This window comes from Antennarius striatus, chromosome 19, assembly GCF_040054535.1.
Source record: "Antennarius striatus isolate MH-2024 chromosome 19, ASM4005453v1, whole genome shotgun sequence".
NCBI lineage: Eukaryota > Metazoa > Chordata > Actinopteri > Lophiiformes > Antennariidae > Antennarius > Antennarius striatus.
In genome coordinates this window covers 16,293,357-16,314,783 of record NC_090794.1, presented here as the reverse complement: position 1 = coordinate 16,314,783, position 21,427 = coordinate 16,293,357, and the positions used below count along the sequence as shown (strand labels likewise).

Sequence of the window (21,427 nt, the reverse complement as noted above, 5' to 3'; positions counted from 1 at the left end):
CAGCGATGTTGTTTGGTCTAGAGACAGTGTCACTGAGGAAAAGACAGGAGACAGAGCTGGAGGTAGCAGAGATGAAGATGCTGAGGTTCTCTCTGGGAGTGACCAGGAAGGATAGGATCAGGAATGAGTACATCAGAGGGACAGCACATGTTACAGGTTTTGGGGATAAAGTCAGAGAGGCCAGACTGAGATGGTTTGGACATGTCCAGAGGAGAGATAGTGAATATATTGGTAGAAGGATGCTGAGTTTTGAACTGCCAGGCAGGAGGCCTAGAGGAAGACCAAAGAGGAGGTTTATGGATGTAGTGAAAGAGGACATGAAGGTAGTTGGTGTGAGAGAAGAGGATGCAGAAGACAGGGTTAGATGGAGGCAACGGATTCGCTGTGGCGACCCCTGAAGGGAAAAGCCGAAAGGAAAGAAGAATAATTAAATAAAATATGAAATATTTAAATATTAAAATATGTATTTTAAAATATTGTGTTTTTATTCCCATTCACTTTACATTAACATGATAGGGTATTGTCTGCATTTAACCTTTTTACGTTTGAAAATTTTGTATTCTTTTCTACAATCAAATTGGTTTTTAAGTGTTTGCATGGTCATGTTTCACCTGTTTTCTGGACTGATTAATGGACTCCCGAGCTCTGGGTGAGCAACCACACGAGCCCCAGCAAGTGGCAACTGTATTGTTCCCAGGTGTAACAACTCATTCAGACAGTCTGCCCTCTCAGTAAAGGGAGCAAACCTTTGGAACTCTTTTCCCACTGTTGTAAAACTAGAGACAGATGGTAATTTGTTCTACAAAGGACCCAAGTATGGCCGAAATCAAATCAACTGTGCTCACATGTATAGCTTCTGACTGGTTACTAAATTATGTTTACTCTTGTACTGAAGGTCATTTAATGTACTGAAACATTGCTCTAAATATTAACAGAATGTATTTTATCTTTTGTACTTGATTGCGTGTTTCTTTTTAACTATAGTGATACTGTTTTTCTATTCTCTTTTTTAGAAAGTCTCCCATGGACAAAGTGGTGAAAATTAGCACTCATGCTAACACACTGTAAACTGACGCATGTACGAGTTGTGCAACTGTGCAATGAGCAATGTGATTGTTATGTCCATGTCAAATACACAAACATAAACAGAAATGGTTTTCTATAGATTTTAATAGTCCAAAATTTGTGGCAGACAGACGTTAAGTCGAGTGAAATGACGTAAACCTGATTATTACATCTCTAGAACGACTTAACTCAAAAGGACCTACAACTGTATTTTATTTCATCACATCCCGCTGATGTGTTGTTTTTGTCAGTGTTCATCAGTTCATTCGTTTGTCCACCAAATATCTTCATAACCGTTGCAGATAGAAAGATGAAACCAAAAGCACATTACTCAGGCAGGAGAGGGGATGGAAATGAGATGATGACCTTGACCTTGAGAAAACTAGGTTAAGGTCAAATTTAAACTTTTGTACACTCAGGATAAGATAGACAGACGAGGGAGGCCAGTGTGAGTGTGACCATAGATTAAAACTCGTGCTTTGATCTACCTATACACCAGTTTTGATCTATCATCAGAGCTAGTGCATAGGTTTGACCTACCCTGAAAGGTCAAAGCTATGCACTAGTCAGGTACTACTTTCAGTGTACCCTGACCTACCCTGAAAGTAGCTCAGGGTAAGTCACGGGATGTTGGTTCTAGTTCCATTCCGATTCAACGCGGTGATGTGTTGTTATATTTTGTTTTTCTGTCCTGTAATTGTTTCTGCTCAGTCTTAGGGAACAGAACGTTCATGTTTAGAGCAGTAAGGACATTTAAATGAAATGAAATGCCAATTTCCCATCATTTAAATGTCATAATTAAAATTTAATAAATAATCACTTCCAAACAATTGATCTTATGAACAACCTCTCAGAACCAGTTATGTTCATATGTTGAGGGATACCAATAATCAGATAATCGAGATAACAAGGTGCACAAAGGTCCTCACAAGTACAGTTTCATGACACCTCTGCCAGTATCAAAAGGTGAATGATGTTTTCCATCTACACATCAGTTTAACTAGAATGAGGGAACATTTTTCAGTCCAGACCTCTACTACACTGGGCTAACAAAACTAATCTGTTAGCATGGACAAGCAATGATTGATATTTCTTTAAATTGTGTAAATTAATGTTTTCTTGTGATGAAAAGCCATCATTTGGAATGCTTTTGCTTGATAGTTAATGATGGGGTGTGATATGACTAAGGAGTTCCTGACAGCCAATCTATCCAATGAATTACACGAGCAGGACTGACAGAACGGGATGTCAGCCTGTTGGTAAGCATTCAGCTCAGACATGATGGAGTGTGTATTCACACACAGCAGCACGAGCCGCGTTCCTCCTCGTGTGTTATCTTGTCTGCGAAGGCTCCTGCTGTTTGGGAGTGGCCCCGTTGTAATGAGGCCCTCAGATTGAGTTACTGGGCCCCCAGCCAAGACAACAGCTCAGGTAAACTACAGGTGTCAGGACTGCAGGGAGCTGACGTTGCCGATGCTTTGTCACTGGATCTATGGGGTACTTTTAACTTTAATGGTGACTGTTTTTATATCTGGAAGGAGCACTACATTCTTTTGACAATGCAGAAGAAACTCTTTTACATTAAACCTTTAAATAATTTCCAATTTCCATGAAACTTTCAGCACAAAACATCCGCCGCTCTCATTACGTGGGTTCTTGGGTAAGTTGATAATGGACAACAAAGCATTCGCCCTACCAGTAGGATTCCGCTGTAGGCCATAAACATCTCTAGTGTGGCAGAGGAAAACAAAACCCAATGAAGTAGGTGAAAGATCACCAACAATGTGCCAGCAGAGGGCAGGAAGTCACATTTGAAAACATATTTTGAAGACAAAAAGCTAACATTATGAAAAGTTCCTGCCTTTGCAGAACAACTTTATGTTTCCTCTCATTACGACTGTGTTAACAAACAGAAGGGAGCACACTGTGGAGGTCAGATGTTCAGTGCCAGTAGACGACCTGTGAAGAGCACAGGCAGAAATGAGAACGTAAACCTCCAGCTTATTGTTGATCCGCATTGAAACACAATCTGCACCCCTGCTGTGACATCGGACATCCATTAATACATCCATGAATACCATTAATAGTAGGGTAATAGACATCCATAATGGCAGGGTGTTCAACACTAAAAGGAGTGACCTATAATTAGAACAAGAGCCTTCATATTTTTATGAAAAACTTCTGGATAATTACAAGAAGAAAGAAGTGGTGACATAATCCTTTCAAATTTATTAAAATGATGATAACACCAAAACAGCCCGGCACAACTTAGGCTTTTGTAAACCAGAGGGGCTCAATACATTAATCAAGATGTACTTAGAAATAACCACACTCCTAGTTTTTAATTAGCCTGATAACTAAAGACAAACACAAACAGATCAGATGCTGATAAGAACAAATATTATTTGCTGGAATCTAATGTATTCACAAACTATACTATATGGGAGGAAAAGAATGAAGAAAATAACTACTGAGAAGAAAATTAAATTACACATCAACTGACAAATCATCACTATTAGCCCCAGAGTCACATGACTGGTACAACAAACAAAACTACACTGCATTGGACTTTGAGGTTTTTACATATGTATATAGCATACATTTAATATATACCATTATAAATTAAGTTATTCTTATTAAATTGAACATAATATTATCTTTTTAGACAAAACAAGGAGCCTGATGACATTTTGTCCAGCTGCCATTCTTGGACTGGTGAAACTCTAAACAGATGTGTAAAAGCTATCCACCAGTACATTGTAACTATCACCACTACCCACCTTGGTGACGGCGACTTTGGCCCCCCTGTTGATGAGCTGGACCACATTGTCAGTTTGTCCCTTGTGTGAAGCTACGAGGAGGCGCTCGGACAGTGCGAGAACCTCAGCCTCATCCTGCTGGCTCATGAAGCAGGGCGAGTGATGCTGCTGACGCGGTCAGACACGGGGCTCCAGATGGGGGGGGGTCATTTAACTCATGGTGCGTTCTGCTGCAGATGGGCGTGGCAAACAGGAGGACCGGTACCAGAGCTGCTGGTTCTTCTGATGCTAAGACCTGCAGCAACCAGGAGGAGTTTTCCCCTTCATCCTCTCATCTGCTGCAGAGAAAACAGAACACACATGAATGAAAACACACCACAGTCACACAACAGAGGAATCACAGCTCCATCCTGGAAACACTGGTGTTTGGTGAGTTTACTTGTGAAGAAATACACACAACAACAACAACAGACGAAACATTGAACTACCAAATGTATTCAGACAACCAAGATGTTTTTCCAGTCATGAAATAGACTGGACCCATGAAGAGCTGGCGTCTCGTCTGGGGTGTAGCCCCCCTGACGCACGTAGGTAACTGAGATAGGCTCCAGCAGACTCTTTACCCACAAGGCAGATAGGCTGCTGAATCTACAAGGAGATGGAAGGATGGATGGACGGACGGACGGATGGATGGATGATGGATGGATGTCCAGCTGTTCCTGTTGCGGTAAGGGTTGTTGTTATTTCCTGTTGTGTTTGTTTGGCGTCTTGGTTCGCTGTTGTTGGATAATCACTGTAAAAATATCTAATGCAGTGGTTCTTAACCTTGGTGAAGGTACCGAACCCTGTTGGTTTCATATGCTCACTCAACGAACCCTTCTTTAGAAAAAAAGAATGTTTTTTTCTCAAATTTAAGACATAAGTACATGTTTTACTGGTGTATTTAATTAAAGTGCATTAATGTCACCTTTTTCCAAGAACAAAACCCCAGACAGTGCATGAACTCACATGAAATGACCTACCTGCAAATCAGTGTGACTTCTGCTGTTGTTATTGAGAGACCAGATTAGATATGCATGGCTTCACCTTGACAAGTGTTACTCTGATATCATTTTCACAGCAAAGTCTGTTTCTTTTGTTTTCCATTGAGCTTAAGGAAGTGTTCTTTTATTTTTGCCAGTGTGAGACTAGAGTTGCTCAACTTGACATTGCAAATCCTGCAGAACGCTGACTCCCATCACGTTTCGTTATACAGTACATGCAAATTTACGTTGCACATATTCGTCTGACCACTTTCTTTTTTTGCTCAACATAGTTACTATGAACTAAAATATTAAGAAAGCAATCAGATGACAGACCATCATGACAGCAGAGGCAAGATCTTAAGCCCGAGTCCAAGCCCAAACTGGCCCAAAATTCGGGCCGGGTTGGGCTTAAAATGTCAATAATTATGTTTGGGTCGGGTTGGACTTTAATACCCGTGGGCTCGGGTCGGGTCGCACTGGATTTTTTTTACCTCTACATGACAGGCATAAATCGACTACTGAGTGCGCAAAAACCACTGTAGCACAGGTAGGCTAATCGATGTAGCGTCACGTGATCACGTGCAGCCAGTGATGGCTAAGGGGGGGCATGTCATCACGAATTGACGCGATGTGTCAAACGTACACAGTGATTTTTGTATGTTCGGCAAAAACCAGTTTAGTTGTCCGGATCAATGGGTGATCCGAAACACCGGTGAGTCTTGACCTCCGTCTCCACCGAACCCCTGAGATTGACTCACCGAACCCCTAGGGTTCAATCGAACCCAGGTTACGAACCACTGATCTAATGTCATTTTAGAATTGTAGAAGAAGCTAGTTGTTATTTCTATTTTAAACTTGATAGCCAAAGCTATCTAGTATTTTGGCTAACTTCTTACAAGTTGTTAATTATTGTTTGGAGCTAGCTTAGCTGCTAACCATGGCTATGCTTCCTGTGGCATGTGAAGTCAGAGACACCAGCTACCATAGTGAAGGTTGGGGTCCTGCTTCCTTTTCTTCCTCCGTGCCACCATACAGTCATCCATGCAGCTGTATTCACACCCCACTTCACAGCGGTGGTGTAATATCTCCACAACCGTTGCAGATAGAAAGATGAAACAAAATGCACATTACTCATAACTCTGAAAGTAGGTCAGGGTAAGTCGCAGGATGTTGTAGTCTCTGACTGCCTTGGTTCTAGTTGTGCTTTGAGTCAACCAACTACATGATGGGGAACATAAAGACAACAACCCAGGAGTCGGTGAACACAGCCTGACTTTCTCGTCCCCAATTCAGCGCCGGCATCAAATGGTCTACCTATAACCATAAAGACATTGACTCTATCTGGCCTATCTGACCCTCTGTTTGTCTCTCATACCGTTGCCCTGTCCTTATCCTCATTTTTTTTTCTTTTCCACCCAAGCGGTCAAGGCGGATGACCGCCCTCCAGAGTCTGGGTCCTGCCCAGAGTTTCTTCCTCAACAAGAGAGTTTTTCCCCGCCGCTGTCTCTTATGCTCTGGAGGGTTCAGTTGCATTTTTCTGTCTGTTAAAGTGCTTTGAAATGTCTGCCGCCATGATTAAGGGCTTTATAGATCAAATTTAGTTGATTGGTGTCCTTCTAGAACCTTTGCATTTCAGCAGAAGAGAACGTTTGGACTCGGATGAACTTCTATAGTTCTTGAGCTCAGAACACAGATAAGTACAGGAGTACACAGAAGAAATACATGATATATCAAATACTGAGAATCAATTGTTCACACACCGTCTTTGTTCTTGGAGAAGCTGAATGCAAAACACAAGAGGCATCCATCAGTCTGTTTGGATCAGACTTCAGGTGCTTCATCGAGTAAACAATATACAGTAGACCAAGAGTAGAAGAATATTTCACATATGCCATCATTTATGCCAACAAAACTGTGTTGAGCTATGTTATCATCCACATTTGTACCTGTGCATAACATTTAAAAGAGTTAATATTGGATTACCATTACCTTTTAAAACAAATGGGCCTCAAGCCATGGATGAGTTGACTTCCATTTTTAAAGTTAAGGGTGTCAAAGGCAAAACGAATGAAGCAGAATTTCTACAAAAGTACAGAAACCCAGCAGCTTCATGGGCCTGGTTGATGGTTCTGTTAGCCTCAGCATCACTGGACCATGTGATAAAACATTATTAATCAAATTAATGAAATAACACCCGGACACTTACACACATGCACACACGCGCGCACACACACACACACACACACACACGCACAGGTTTTTAAATTAATTTTCCAAAATGGCTTAGTGAGCATGCTCACTGCTCTCCCTCTCCCTCTCTGCAGGTGTTCCTGGGCTCGTGGGCAGAGCCTGGTCTCACACATGAGTCTCATCAGGCTGCTTACCTGGGGCTTATTTATTATTTAGCCACCTTTCCCCTTTTGTTCAGCGCCGTAAGATTTCCAAGTCATGCACTTTGTGTCTCGCTACCTGGCTGGCCTTGTCTCCTGCCACATGTTCCAGCTGTGAGCTTTCGTTCCAGTGATTCTTTTGTGTTTTGGTCTTCACGAGTATTTCCCCCAGTAAGGTGATTTTCTGTTGTTACTTTGTTAGCTTGAGTTATTTCTCCGAAGATGATTCTCTGTTGTTACTTTATTAAGTTATACCCTCGAAGGCGACTTTCTGTTGCTTCTTTGTTAGTCAAGCTTATCCCTCAAAGGTGATTTTCTGTTGTTACTTTGTGCTTAATAAACATTTTGCTCTTGTACTCTGCATCCAGGGTCCTGGCCTTGCTTTTGCCTCATGGCTCATAACAGATGATTGTCTGGTAGAGTAACAGGAGGATGGATTGGATGATGCTCTGGTAGAGTGACAGGGGGATGGGTTGGATGGTGCTCTGGTAGAGTAACAGGGGGATGGGTTAGATGATGCTCTGGTAGAGTAACAGGGGGATGGGTTGTATGATGCTCTGGTAGAGCAGGGATATCCTTGCTGTGCTGGTCCAAAGTGAGCTTATTGTCCAGAGCGACTCCCATTTAAAGCTTCTTTGACTTTAACTTCCACCATCTTCATTCATAGTAAAGTTGTAGTCTGGGTTCTCCTCTCTTTTATTTATAAGGGAGAAGTTGTGAACTGGCTGTATTGAGACCTTTCAGTGTTGCTGCTGGGGGGTCTTCTCTCTCTCACAGCCAGGCTTCACTGAGTTGTTAATTAACTGGGTTAATGCTGCTGTATGTCACCAGAGGCATCCCAGTATTACCTCAAACCTCTGTGTGGCTAAAGGACCGCCTCTGAAACGGTACTTCTCAAATGTTTCCTCATGTTATCAGACTCTTCATGGACTCTTTAAAATTGTATAATTGTACTGGTATCAACAGCCAAGGTTCTGTTCCACCTCAAAGTCAAATGTATTAATACTTTTACAATAATCACTATTTAACAACAATATGATGTTCTACTTTGACAGAATTCAGAATGCCAAAGCCAAAATAAAGACCTCCAGTGAGATCAGCCCAATGCTGTACAGATAGGACCTTCATCGCAAAGACAGGATGTGTTCTCCAGGTAGTAGCTATTATACTTCTTGTTGTGGCAGAGAAGGAAGCCCTGAGTAAAGATAAGGCTACATGATTCACATACTTGAACGTAAAACAAATGCTTGATTTCACTCATGTAGTACTTAAGGAACTAGTAGTCATACTTTATATTAGTACCACCTCAGGCCTGATGTCATCCAGTAATCATACGACCATTAATGCCACTAGGGTTTAGCCTTTGGTCTGTTTGAAAACGCTCTTTTTTTCTACGGTTTCCTTTTGTCCACACGACAGATATCCGGGACAAATACCCATACATTTTCAAAAATCTCCGTATGTGTTTTCTTGTGGACGATCATCACAGCTTCTGAGCCGTTCTGTGACCGTTCACACCATTGTGTTACTTTCACTGAAGCCATCAGAGCGGTGATGCACAGGGGACAACAATGCAACACAACAAAAATGTTTCTCTGTGGAATCTTTTCACCACAAATTACTCTCCAGCTACACAATGTTCATGCGTCTATACTGGTAGCAGTGTTTGGCCTACCTAACTGGCTGACAGGCCAGCGTTAGCTGAAGATGGTACCATGAGGTCTTTCAGGGTTTTTTAAAACAAAGAACATCCTGAATACAAGGATGACATGATGGGTCCTGTTGGGTTTCTCTGTCTGTTAAACTGCTTTGAAATGTCTGCTGATGTGATTAAGCGCTATACAAATAAAGGTTGATTAACTGATTGGTTGATGGTCAAAGTGGGGCGACAGCAACTCCCCAGAAAATGGGAAAAAAAAGCTGAACCAACTACAGGGAAGAAGGTAAACTCCATGGACGTGATGGTGTTCAACTCAACTAGTAGATGAGCAATGATCAACAGACGTCTGTTAAAATCAATTTAGAAAATGTCACAACAGAGAATACCACAGCCTATGAAGTTACACCAATTCAATTATTAGGATTTATGAACCTGCATTTGCAGAATTTTGACTCAATTTGTATTTTGTATTTGTATGAATAGTCCAAAAATATCCTTAATATTTCATCCTGCAGATGAAATAATTTAAGAGACCAGGGATTTGAATTCCACAAATATCTAAAATTTTCCAGAAAATTAATTGTATCACACAAAGTGTGGAACTGATGAAAACCCTCACCCTTAAAGGTTAATGCAGTGGAGCTGAAAAGTGTGATAATTCACCATGGTAGCATGTGAATGACTCCCTGCTGCCAGCTGAAATGTGAATGGCATAAAGGGGGAATCCTCTCCCTCACTGCATTCCAGCGGCTTCTTTAGAATATCCTGTTCACTCTGAGACCCGTGCACACAAAGCAGGCCTGGCAGCCGCTGTAAGGCTCTTCAGATGCAGCTAGGCAACGGGGCTTTTGTGCAAACGTTTGGAATCCAACACTCCGTTCAAAAACAGGAATACCAAGCCTTTGCTTTCGCATGGCTCTAGGAGGCAGCCTAGGGAAATATTCCAGCAAAACAGCCATTGTTTCCTGTTTGGAAAAAAGACACATGTACAGAGAGTTGGAAACCAGTTTTTCTGATACACAGTAATGTACTGTGTATCAGAAAAAAGAAAAAACAACTTCCAATACAAAGGAAAACACAACAGCAGTTGAAAAATATGTGTATTACTTCTTTCATGTATGCAGCTTTCAAACATCATCAATTACATTAGTAGTTTGTAGTTACTGGAATAAGTCAAGTGCAAAAACAACACATTAAAATATTTGAACTGGCCCTCAGAAGTCAACACGATGCAACTTTATAAAACACAAACATCAACATACACTACATGCATGTTTAATTAAAAAGATTTACTAATTAAATCAAACTTGTTAATGATCCACGAGGAAATATAACAGCAACCTCCTCATGGACTACGTCTGCAGTTCATTTTTACGCATTATTTTAATTAATTCACAGTTTTAATTATGGCAATGAATCAAGTAACGGTACAGGTGGGTTGCTGCTGCAACACCCTATTTACAGGTATATTGTTAAGTTTTGGTTGTGAGGTCTGAAGGAATTTAATATCCAGCATTGCAGAGATTTTTGCAGAGCCAAACATCTTGAATGATTTGACTCTGATTCATGATGTCGATCCAGTTTGATCTCAAATTTAATAGATGCTTTTAGAGACATTTCAGTTTTAATAACATTTAGTGCATTAATAAAATATTACATACAGTAAATAAAAAAGTTCTTAAATGCACACATTGATTTTATTGGTGTTAATTCAAGTACAGTGGTACCTCTACTTACGAAATTAATTGGTTCTGGAAGAAATTACTAAGTAGAAAATTTCGTAAGTAGAGACGTGTTTTCCATGCAAATTCCCTAATACGTTTCCAAGCCCCCAAAATTTAGACATAAATGTTTTATAAAGCATAAAAATGCATCAAAACATGTAACAAATACATGTTACAATTAGATTATTACACAATAAATGAGAGTTGTGCATAATGTAAAAAACAAAGAATAGAGTAAAGAATTTAACTGCTGCCCCCATTGTTTTTTGCCCTCTTTGGTTCATGCCCTCTTGCTCCACCATGAACAACAGAGTGAATTCAAGTCCTCCTTTTGAACTTCTCCAACCACCCACGTGATGCCTTAAACTCCTCAAACTTCCTTTTGTTTTAATAACGTGGTGATTGTAGATGCATTACGGCCATATTCTTTGGTGAGATCAACCAAACGCATCCCTTTTTCAGGCTTTTATATGATCTCTTGCTTTGTTCGTACGGACAAAGAAACTCTTCGTCACTTTCTTGGGGTCCATAGTGAATACTCTAAAAGTTATTATATATTTACATAAAACTATCAGAACACCTCATGGGTCGAGGGGCCGAATGACGAGGACGCTGCATAGACACCTATCTAGCTACACACAGAGGTCCCTCTTAGCCAATGGGATGGCAGGATGCTAGGTAATAGCCAATGGCAGAACAGCTATGTGAATGTTGCATTCAGGAACCTGTGGGAGCTGTGAGAATCAGCCCATACTGTATTTTTACCTTTCTTAAGTTAAAATTTCTTTCGTAACTAGAGGCATTATTTTCCAGTTGAGGCGTTTCGTAAGCAAAGACATCCGTAAGTAGAGGTACTACTGTACTGTGTAATGTGAACATTGCTGCAGCAAATGGATAGTAGCAGTACTCTGAATAGTGGCATGAACCCTGAGAGAGGTAAAGAGAGGAACCCTTAATGGATAATAAATACAATGAAAAATTTCCACTTTGTTATAAACACCTTGAAGCAGGCTGGTTAAATGTCTGGTTAAATGGTTTTGGAGATTTGTGGTAGTTCCACAGTATTTTATGTTGAGTTTGTGTTGTATATGGTTTTGATTTGTCCAGGTCTTCTCTGTCTTCACACTTTTAATCCAAAACCCAGCCAGACACCTGCCTTCAGGCCTGACAGACCATCGGTCCTGTTTCAGTTTGCCTGATTCACACATGGACAGATCCTGAAACAGGAAATGGAGTACTCCATCTCAGGTTTTTATGAATGAATATTATATCTTTCAAATGACAATCGATATGAATTAGAAAACCTTTTTTTAAAAACCCAGCTACTAACCACAATGTCACCTTTTAATAGCTGCTCAGCTTTCTGGGAACCTGTCAGCCATTATGTAATCACATGACTGACCTCAAAAATCGGCATAATCCTTAAAATGCCTTCCCTAAATCCCTCTAAAAACAGATATATGAATGATGCTCATCACATGGGTGGATGGCCAGAACTACATACAACTTAAGTAAGTCAACTTCAGTGATGACATGAATGAAGAAGGATCTCATGTTCAGAGTGCTGCATCATCAGACAAAGTGTGTCCCTGATACGCAGGCTTTAAATGCTTACAATTAAAAAAATGATGCTACCTTTTTCCATGATATAATATTGCACTTCCATTCAACAAAAATATTCACAACTTCACCATTTCTCCACTTAAATTTCAAACCCGGAAATCGCCATTATGTTTTGATCACGGCGTCCACTCTTTTAAACGCTGCAAGTTGTGACAATGAGTGCTTTCATGACAGACAGATATTACCGTGGAATGACCACCAGGCTGTAACATTTTGATAAAAACAATATGTAATCCTACTTTTTTTTTTACTTAAACAGTTATGATGTTGTTATTAAAAAAAAGTTAAAATTAAGGTTGCTTAATTTTTATATTATATAATTGGCAAAACTCAATCCTTGCATACAGCTTCTAGTGTATGTTCTCTTATTACTTGTATAAACGTCATGTTGGGATGCACACATTTTTTTCTGAAGCACATCCCAGGGATGCACTACTTTCTGGAGGTAAAATGAACGCTGCAGTTCATGAGCATACTCTTGGGGACGTAGTACACCTAGACAGACTCATATAAAGGTCGGTTGGTCAGTCATCCAGTTGCAGCTTCAATCTTTTATCAGCATCTCAGGAGGAGTACTGTTTTGCATTGTCACCACTGTTTTCAATTACATTTCACAATTAATTATTAATGATTATGAATTTTTTACATCACTACTGATGCCCTGGCATACACAACAAACAGCACACTCAGCATTTTCTTTGTGATCCATGTACTTCCAAATAAAGACATTTTTCACCTTCAGAGGGGAAAACTATATCCAAAGATAAACAGCAGCTTCCCCTAAATACTCTCAAAAGTGCACATTATTCTATGTGTGTTATATATTATGTATGCGTGAAACAGCAACCCCTTCATCCACTCCCAGATTGAATCCAAACCTCAGCCATCTGTCTTCATTCACCAGTAATGCAGGCGGCCCAAGCCTGATTAAAACAATACTTTGGCCGTCTCAGTAATTCCAAGATCTGCTTCAGTGCTAAACGATACAGAGACTCTGTGCTAAATGAGACAGTGATTGCGGACGTGCATGGGCCAGTAATAGTTCCATTAATGAATATATCACATTTATTTTATCACTACTACCACTAGGAAATTGTGCTTTTTATAAAGACACATGGTAGATTAATACACTGTTGGCTAATCCTTATGTTATCTATACGACAGCTGAGCCAGATGTGGCAGATAAGCAGTACAGGGGTTACCATGGTTACCATAACCATAAGTCTAAAACTAACATGTAATCTTTATTTCAGTGTAACACTGCCATAACAAAAGACTTCCAAAAACAGTTCCTTGGTTTCCTGGTTGTTTCATCAAGAAACATTCTGCCAACCTTCTAAACCTGCCACCATGGCGTGTCTGGTGAACCCTGGCTAATGTAGGGTTGACCTACAGCAGGTTTGACACACATTAAATACAGTATCAAGCTGACATTTTTCTAATGTTGTTAAGCAGCATTTCAAAATTAGGTCATAATTAAGTGAAATTAACATTTACTAACAAAGTATTCCTGCATTTTATTACAAATAATACAAAAAATCATTCCGTAGATCGGATTTCGCATTTTTTATTTGTAATAAATCTATTAATCCATTTGTGCTGCTGCTGTATTGGTATCATGATGTCATTACAGCGTAAGATAATGGTTGGAAATACTGTATGCTGCTTTTGTGAAAGTATAAACTGTGTGGAATGTACAAATTTGTGATGTACATCAAATACCCAAAACACCTGGCTGCAAACGCCAGCATACTACTACAAATGCCAGCATACTACTGTATGTAGTGCGATGGAGAAATCAATTTCCCTGATGGAACCTCCTTAAGGGATCAATAAAGTTAAACTCTGTTCTATTTTTTGGTTTTTGTTTTAAATTAACTGTGTATTTGCTGATAATGTTCTACATCATACACAGCTCTAACAGTATGACTTTGATGTCATACTAGTGACAGTGTGTTTGCAGCACTGATGGTCTCGTCTAGTACATCATGCAGACATATTCTAGCTTGTGCACCTTCTCCTAAAGCACCCAATTCATTTTCAGCTAAGATTTGAGCATATAAAAGTATGTACACAATACCCATTTCTACCCCTTTCCAGACCAACGTGGGATCTCTGGGGTTCTGAAGACAATGATTATACGGTGTGAGCCGTCAGACTGTGTTTACATGTCTTTAGCTGGTATTTTATTTGTTAAACAAATATTTTTCTGTGGAACTCCAAAAATATTTTGTGGACTTCACTTTAACTTGAAGATGCTTCACCTTCATCCAAGAGGCTTCTTCAGTTCTTACTTACTGGTGAGACAGTCCATCACTACAGAGGTGAGTAGAGATTGTTATAGAGGTGAGACAGTCCAGTATAGATTACTATAGAGGTGAGACAGTCCAGTAGAGATCACTACAGAGGTGAGACAGTCCAGTATAGATTACTATAGAGGTGAGACAGTCCAGTAGAGATTACTACAGAGGTGAGACAGTCCAGTATAGATCACAGTAGAGGTGAGACAGTCCAGTAGAGATCACTACAGAGGTGAGACAGTCCAGTATAGATTACTATAGAGGTGAGACAGTCCAGTAGAGATCACTACAGAGGTGAGTAGAGATTGTTATAGAGGTGAGACAGTCCAGTATAGATTACTATAGAGGTGAGACAGTCCAGTAGAGATCACTACAGAGGTGAGACAGTCCAGTATAGATTACTATAGAGGTGAGACAGTCCAGTAGAGATCACTACAGAGGTGAGACAGTCCAGTAGAGATTACTATAGAAGTGAGACAGTACAGCATAGATCACTACAGAGGTGAGGCAGTCCAGTAGAGATCACTATAGAGGGAGACATGGATGAATTAACCAATATTGATCATCTCTTGGGCGGCACGGTGGCGCAGTGGGTAGCGCTGTCGCCTCACAACATGGCAGGTCCGGGTTCGGGTCCCGCTCTGCGCGGAGTTTGCATGCTCTCCCTGCGTCTGTGTGGGTTCTCTCCGGGTTCTCCGGCTTCCTCCCACCTCCAAAAGCATGTGCTTCAGGTTGATTGGTCGGTCCCAAATTGCCCGTAGGAGTGAGTGTGTGTGTGCGTGATTGTCCGTCTTTGTGTGGCTCCACGGTGCACTGGCGTCGTGCCCGGAGTGTCCCACGCCCTATGTCAGCTGAGTTAGGCTCCAGCTCCCTGTGACCCGCTACGGCGGATGAAGCATTAGAAAATGAATGAATGAATGAATGATCATCTCTTTGTATTGTTACTGTGCATCCAGCTCTCACTAATCAATTTGATCAGAGAACACAGCGCTGCACTAAAGACAACCAACTATGACATGAAAACCCTCCTTTAGATGTACATGAGCAATGACAGCTGAAATACATACCAGAATACACACTAATCACACAAACACACACATTGAGTGCCCCCAGAATGTGCACTCATGTAAACACATATAGCATGTTGTGGACTTGGAGGAGGAGGAGCCCAGCCGTCTCATCCCCCGCATAAGAGACCTGAGTGTCAGCTGTTGGGCATCGACCCCCACACACACCATCCCATCCGACACATTCCTCTGAACACACTAATACGTGTGTGTTATAGTCTCTCCCACAGCACGAACCTCCATCTCTTTTCACATTACCTCTGATGGGACTGTACACCACATCTCCCACCTCTCTAACACTAATCCTCTGCATTGGGAGAACTGAATTCCATCAGATGCAGTGTCTCTGTGCACCACCCTAGAGCTCATTGTTTCCAACTATCAAGAAAGGCTTGAATGAGACTCAAACCCCCTGGAAGGAGAAAGACTAAGAAAGCTTTCATATGCTCCGGTGCCTGGCTAGGAAGCAGAGTTGACACACAATGTTCTAATCCCACAGTTTATCCTATTATTCTGACACCCATGCTGAGTTAAAGTGTGCTGAAGAAACATTTTGAAGTGGTCTGTTCTCTTTTAAACAATATTGCATAACTAATATGTTTGTGTTCTAAATACCCGGTAAAAACCTCATGTGTTCTTTAACAACACGGGAATGGACAGATCTCACATTTTTGCATAACAAATACACACCCTGGGAATGATCGCTCCGTCTCACAGACAAATCCAATGATCTCCACTCATGCAGTGTCAGATTTCACAATCCCATCAAACCCCACTGGCCCCACTGGCCCGTGGGCCATTACGTCTCATTATGCTCCCATTCTACACCTGCTGACCTTTGACCTTCCAGCACTGTACTTCACCAGTCAGCTTCCCATGGGACATTAGCAGATGGGGAGATGGGTGTGGCCGTTTGTGTTTGTGAGTAGCTGACTGCACTAATCAATTTCACAAGGCTTCAGAGTGCAATGCTAAATGATGCTAATGAGAAAACTAAAGGCTTTACTTCAGCAGTAACTACAAAAATGGACTTATCTGATATTTTCTATACCAGATTCTACTTTTTTGTTAAATGTGGTTAAACTCTGCACCTGTTAATATTTTTACGTGAAGCACTTGGTATGTAGGGTTCTTGTTTGGAATCTCGTTTGAGCTGCATTGAAGGTGAGACATTATTAATGTTATTATTATAGATCACATCCCCGTATAAACAGAACACTTAAACAATCAGACCAGTGTTTATTGAAGGTTTAGTATCAACAGGCTTCCTGTTCACTAGGCGGTATTCCAGACAGGAAGTGGAGATGAAGCTCTACAGCAAGGGTGTCAAACTCATTTTCACTGAGAGCCACTTCAGCATCATGGCTGTCCTCAAAGGGCCAGAGGTAACTAAATGTAATGTAATCTAAATATTTCTACCCCTTTAATGTTCAGGCCTAACTCTGAATTTATTACTTATTCAAGTTCCAAACATTACAGTTACACACAAAAAACATGTTTGTTTGTTTCTCTGTTCTAACATAAATCCTTTTAATCTGTCAGGTTATTAAACCCACAGAGCTCCATCAATCAAGGATCAAACTATCAATGAATAAAGAAAAATAACATCAAACACAAGTTAGGACATTAATTTTGTTTGCAACTTTTTTGTCAGAGTTAAAATGGGCTGAATTACTGCATTGTGGGATATGTAGTTTTTGGTCAAAGCACACTTTTGAACTATTTATTTTTTAGACATGACTTTTTATGCTCTCTCGGGCCACATAAAATGATGTGGCGGGCCACATTTAGCCCCCGGGCCTTGACTTCGACACATGTGTTCTATCTAACCGGGGTGACTGAGTGAAGGTGAATCTTGTTTTGTGACTCCTGACCTCCTGACCTCTGATGTAAACCTCATTCAGATAAAGGATGACAGGCTCTCAGTTCTGTGTGGATGTGTCAGCGAAGAAACTCAGTTTGACTCTGAGAACTGAGTTAACATTTTAAGGATCAATTAAGTCAAAGTGGACCTGCTCAGCGCCCTCAGTTTGAACCCCTGTAGATTTATAGATTGAGGTTAAGCCTCAGGCTGAATTCCTGCTCACAGGACTTCCCTTCTTGTTTTTTTACACTGGAGCCTGATTTACAACAGATTCAACACAGATGATCTAACTGCAGTAAACTATATTCACTTCATAAATACTGTATTCATAAAGTTATGTCAGGCCGGAACAGATTAGATTCATGATGTGGAACATTTATGCAGGAAACCCAGATGAAAAACGTGACAGGGACGACCAGCGTCAGCGCAGACATGAATATGTCTGAACGACATTTCTACAACAAAGCCCCAGACGTGAGGGGGGCAGGTGGGGGTCCGGGTTCGGGTTCGGGACTTGGAGCAGGGAGGGTCTCTACGCACTAAAGAGTTAGTTAACTAAGTAAAGTCGTCAGGAGACGCGAATGGAGCAGCCGGGTCCAGAACAGACTCCGTGGGTGATCAATACCTCTGATTATCTGAAGACTCCACTTTGATTATGTTTGTTCTCTCCGGGTGGGACGCGACCCACGTCCGAAGAGTCGCTCCGAGCGTCACGTTCAGCGTGCGCAACGCTAACAAAGACGCGCAAAGCACACAACCGGATCGATACACACAACCGGATCGATACACACAACCGGATCGATACGCACAACCGGATCGATACGCACAACTAAAGCATTGATTCACACAACCAATAGATCGATACACTGACCTCCACCAGAAGCTGACGAACCACCGGCCGAGGGCAGCGGGGGTGTTACCGGTAACCGGTCCGGCGGACGCACAGGAAACACGAGACCGCTGCTGCCGCGTCCCCGACCGCAGAGGAGCCGCTGACCGCCGGTTCATACCGGGGAGTCCACCTCCATCCACAACCCGACTTCATGCAGGGGGAAGTCTGCTGCCCCGCCCCTCTCGGGTTTACCCTGACCTGTTTCATCAGTAGGATAAAGAACTAGTTAACATGTAAGACATCAGTAGTCTCTAGCACTAAAGAACTAGTTAACATGTGAGACATCAGTAGTCTCTAGCACTAAAGAACTAGTTAACATGTGAGACATCAGTAGTCTAGCACTAAAGAACTAGTTAACATGTGAGACATCAGTAGTCTCTAGCACTAAAGAACTAGTTAACATGTGAGACATCAGTAGTCTCTAGCACTAAAGAACTAGTTAACATGTAAGACATCAGTAGTCTCTAGCACTAAAGAACTAGTTAACATGGAAGGCATCAGTAGTCTCTAGCACTAAAGAACTAGTTAACATGTGAGACATCAGTAGTCTCTAGCACTAAAGAACTAGTTAACATGTAAGACATAAGTAGTCTCTAGCACTAAAGAACTAGTTAACATGGAAGGCATCAGTAGTCTAGCACTAAAGAACTAGTTAACATGTAAGACATCAGTAGTCTATAGCACTAAAGAACTAGTTAACATGTGAGACATCAGTAGTCTCTAGCACTAAAGAACTAGTTAACATGGAAGACATCAGTAGTCTCTAGCACTAAAGAACTAGTTAACATGTAAGACATCAGTAGTCTATAGCACTAAAGAACTAGTTAACATGGAAGACATCAGTAGTCTAGCACTAAAGAACTAGTTAACATGTAAGGCATCAGTAGTCTCTAGCACTAAAGAACTAGTTAACATGTAAGACATCAGTAGTCTCTAGCACTAAAGAACTAGTTAACATGTAAGACATCAGTAGTCTATAGCACTAAAGAACTAGTTAACATGTAAGGCATCAGTAGTCTCTAGTACTAAAGAACTAGTTAACATGTAAGGTATCAGTAGTCTAGCACTAGAGAACTAGATAACATGTAAGACATCAGTAGTCTCTAGCACTAGAGAACTAGTTAACATGTAAGACATCAGTAGTCTAGCACTAAAGAACTAGTTAACACGGAAGGCATCAGTAGTCTCTAGCATTAAAGAACTAGTTAACATGTAAGGCATCAGTAGTCTGTAGCATTAAAGAACTAGTTAACATGTGATAACCAACCATTAGACAGGTGAATCTAGTCTTCTAGTCTCAACCCATGATAAACCTGTAAACCACAGTGATGATTAAAGTGTTATAGACTTCAAAAGGATCACCATAATAACAATACTGTACCTGAAATAGTAAGTCAGATTTTGACTTTAAAATAAGTATTTTAGGTGATTTGAATGTTTTATTTTGATTAAAGCTAGACTTTTTATGACAGATTTTACACTAAATTTTGAAAATTGATGCTGCATATTCTGAGGTATTTATAATTTTAATTCCTCTGGATGACGGTAACAAAAATATACTAGAGACACCCCTAGCTCATAATTGACTGTAATTGACTGGTAAGCATAATTATATTTGTATGTATTAAATTGTTATCATTTGAATTCACATGTTCGCTGTTAGCATTAAAGAGTACAGTGCCTTGAATCTCTACTAAAACTTAATGTCTCTAACACACATGCTACATGCTTTTAATCCAAACAATGTTGGGAAATCAAAAGCTTTTCTGAACCAGCCAGTTCAAGTTCAGTTCATACCACCGATCAGATGAATCACTGTTTACTACAACTTTAGTAGTAAACCTGTCCCACTGTGATTGATTAATCACTTTATACATACATTATGATTTTTAGCCAAGGCTTTGTTAACGTACAACAAACGATTTTTGATTGTAGAATTATTCAGGCTCTAGTTCTTCTCCACCGCCTCAGAGGCTGTGTGTTCGATTAGGGCAAAGACACTTTAACTCATTGCCTTTCCAGAACCCACAACAGACAGAAATGCTTGGAATGAGTGAACTGTAGGAAGTTTGAATAGAGCTCATGTCTTTCAAAGTCCACATGTGTCCCTGCCAAAGCCTGCCTCAGATGACCCGGATGACCTCATGACATCATCTGGGTTGTTTTCTGTGGCCCAGAGCTATAGTGAACACTAAACCGCCACCTGGACGGTGTTCATTAGAAATACAAAGGCTTTGGTCTGCTTGTTTTTCGTGATGACATGATAAGAGCTTCTCATCATTCCCTACATTTTGACTATATATTATTTAAATCACCATACACTGTATTTAAAAAGGCACATGCAAAGTTTGCAGTTTAAATGGTCCACCTTTGTGAATCGGAACTCAGACATTTTCAGAACCAGTATCTGTAGAAGGTCACACTAAGCCACGGAGACCAAGAGACTATTTTCACTTAACTGGATTTTTCCATTCTCTTCTCTTTATGCTGTTTCTCACCTGCTGTATGTCTAAGCCAGTATTTCTGAAGAATGGATCCAGACTGTATGTGTGAAACCGTTGTTTCCTGATGCTGACACTTTCATTCGGTACAGGGAGTCGGCATTGTCTCCATCAGTGAGTCAGAGCAGTGGGAACTCATCCAAATTAACCTAAGGGCTTGTTTTGATCCAACCACAATGCAGCAAGGTACGACTTCACACAAAAGTTTTTAAGGTGAGCTACCAGTATTGGTTTCACAGTGGGAGAATAAAGCAAAGACTGGCACATTAGTGCATGTGAAGGGTGTGGGGTTCTGGGAATAGAAGAGCTGTGAATTATTGTATGAATCCAGGGCCTGTTTAGTGTACAGTAGGATGATGTCGTGTTTCTGGGCAGGTACTTCCACAGTGTGGAACATGGCATAATTGTACTTTACACAGTTTGATTGTAATTCAGTGGGATGAAATTTCTTCAAGCCACTGTCCATTTGATATGCAAATTTTAAGATAAGTTTATTGAATGTTAGTCTCTCTCTCTCTCTCTCTCTCTCTCTCTCTCTCTCTCTCTCTCTCTCTCTC

The 21,427-nt window shown here is 40.8% G+C and overlaps 1 protein-coding gene across 3 annotated transcripts in view; it reads right to left on the bottom strand.

Moving 5' to 3' along the window:
- The window catches only part of ankrd6b (ankyrin repeat domain 6b), a 36,619-nt gene extending 18,120 nt beyond the window's left edge, over window positions 1-18,499 (bottom strand). For 2 of the 3 annotated variants that reach the window (XM_068342722.1, XM_068342724.1), the window contains exons 1-2: window positions 18,349-18,499; window positions 3,846-4,159 (exon numbers count right to left, since the gene is read on the bottom strand). In XM_068342722.1, coding sequence (XP_068198823.1) covers window positions 3,846-3,971 — 126 coding nt within the window. In that variant the 5' untranslated portion in view covers window positions 3,972-4,159; window positions 18,349-18,499. Of the gene's footprint in view, window positions 1-3,845; window positions 4,163-18,348 lie in introns of all 3 variants that reach the window. The other variant, XM_068342723.1, reaches the window with a different exon arrangement.
- Window positions 18,500-21,427: the final 2,928 nt, after the last annotated feature.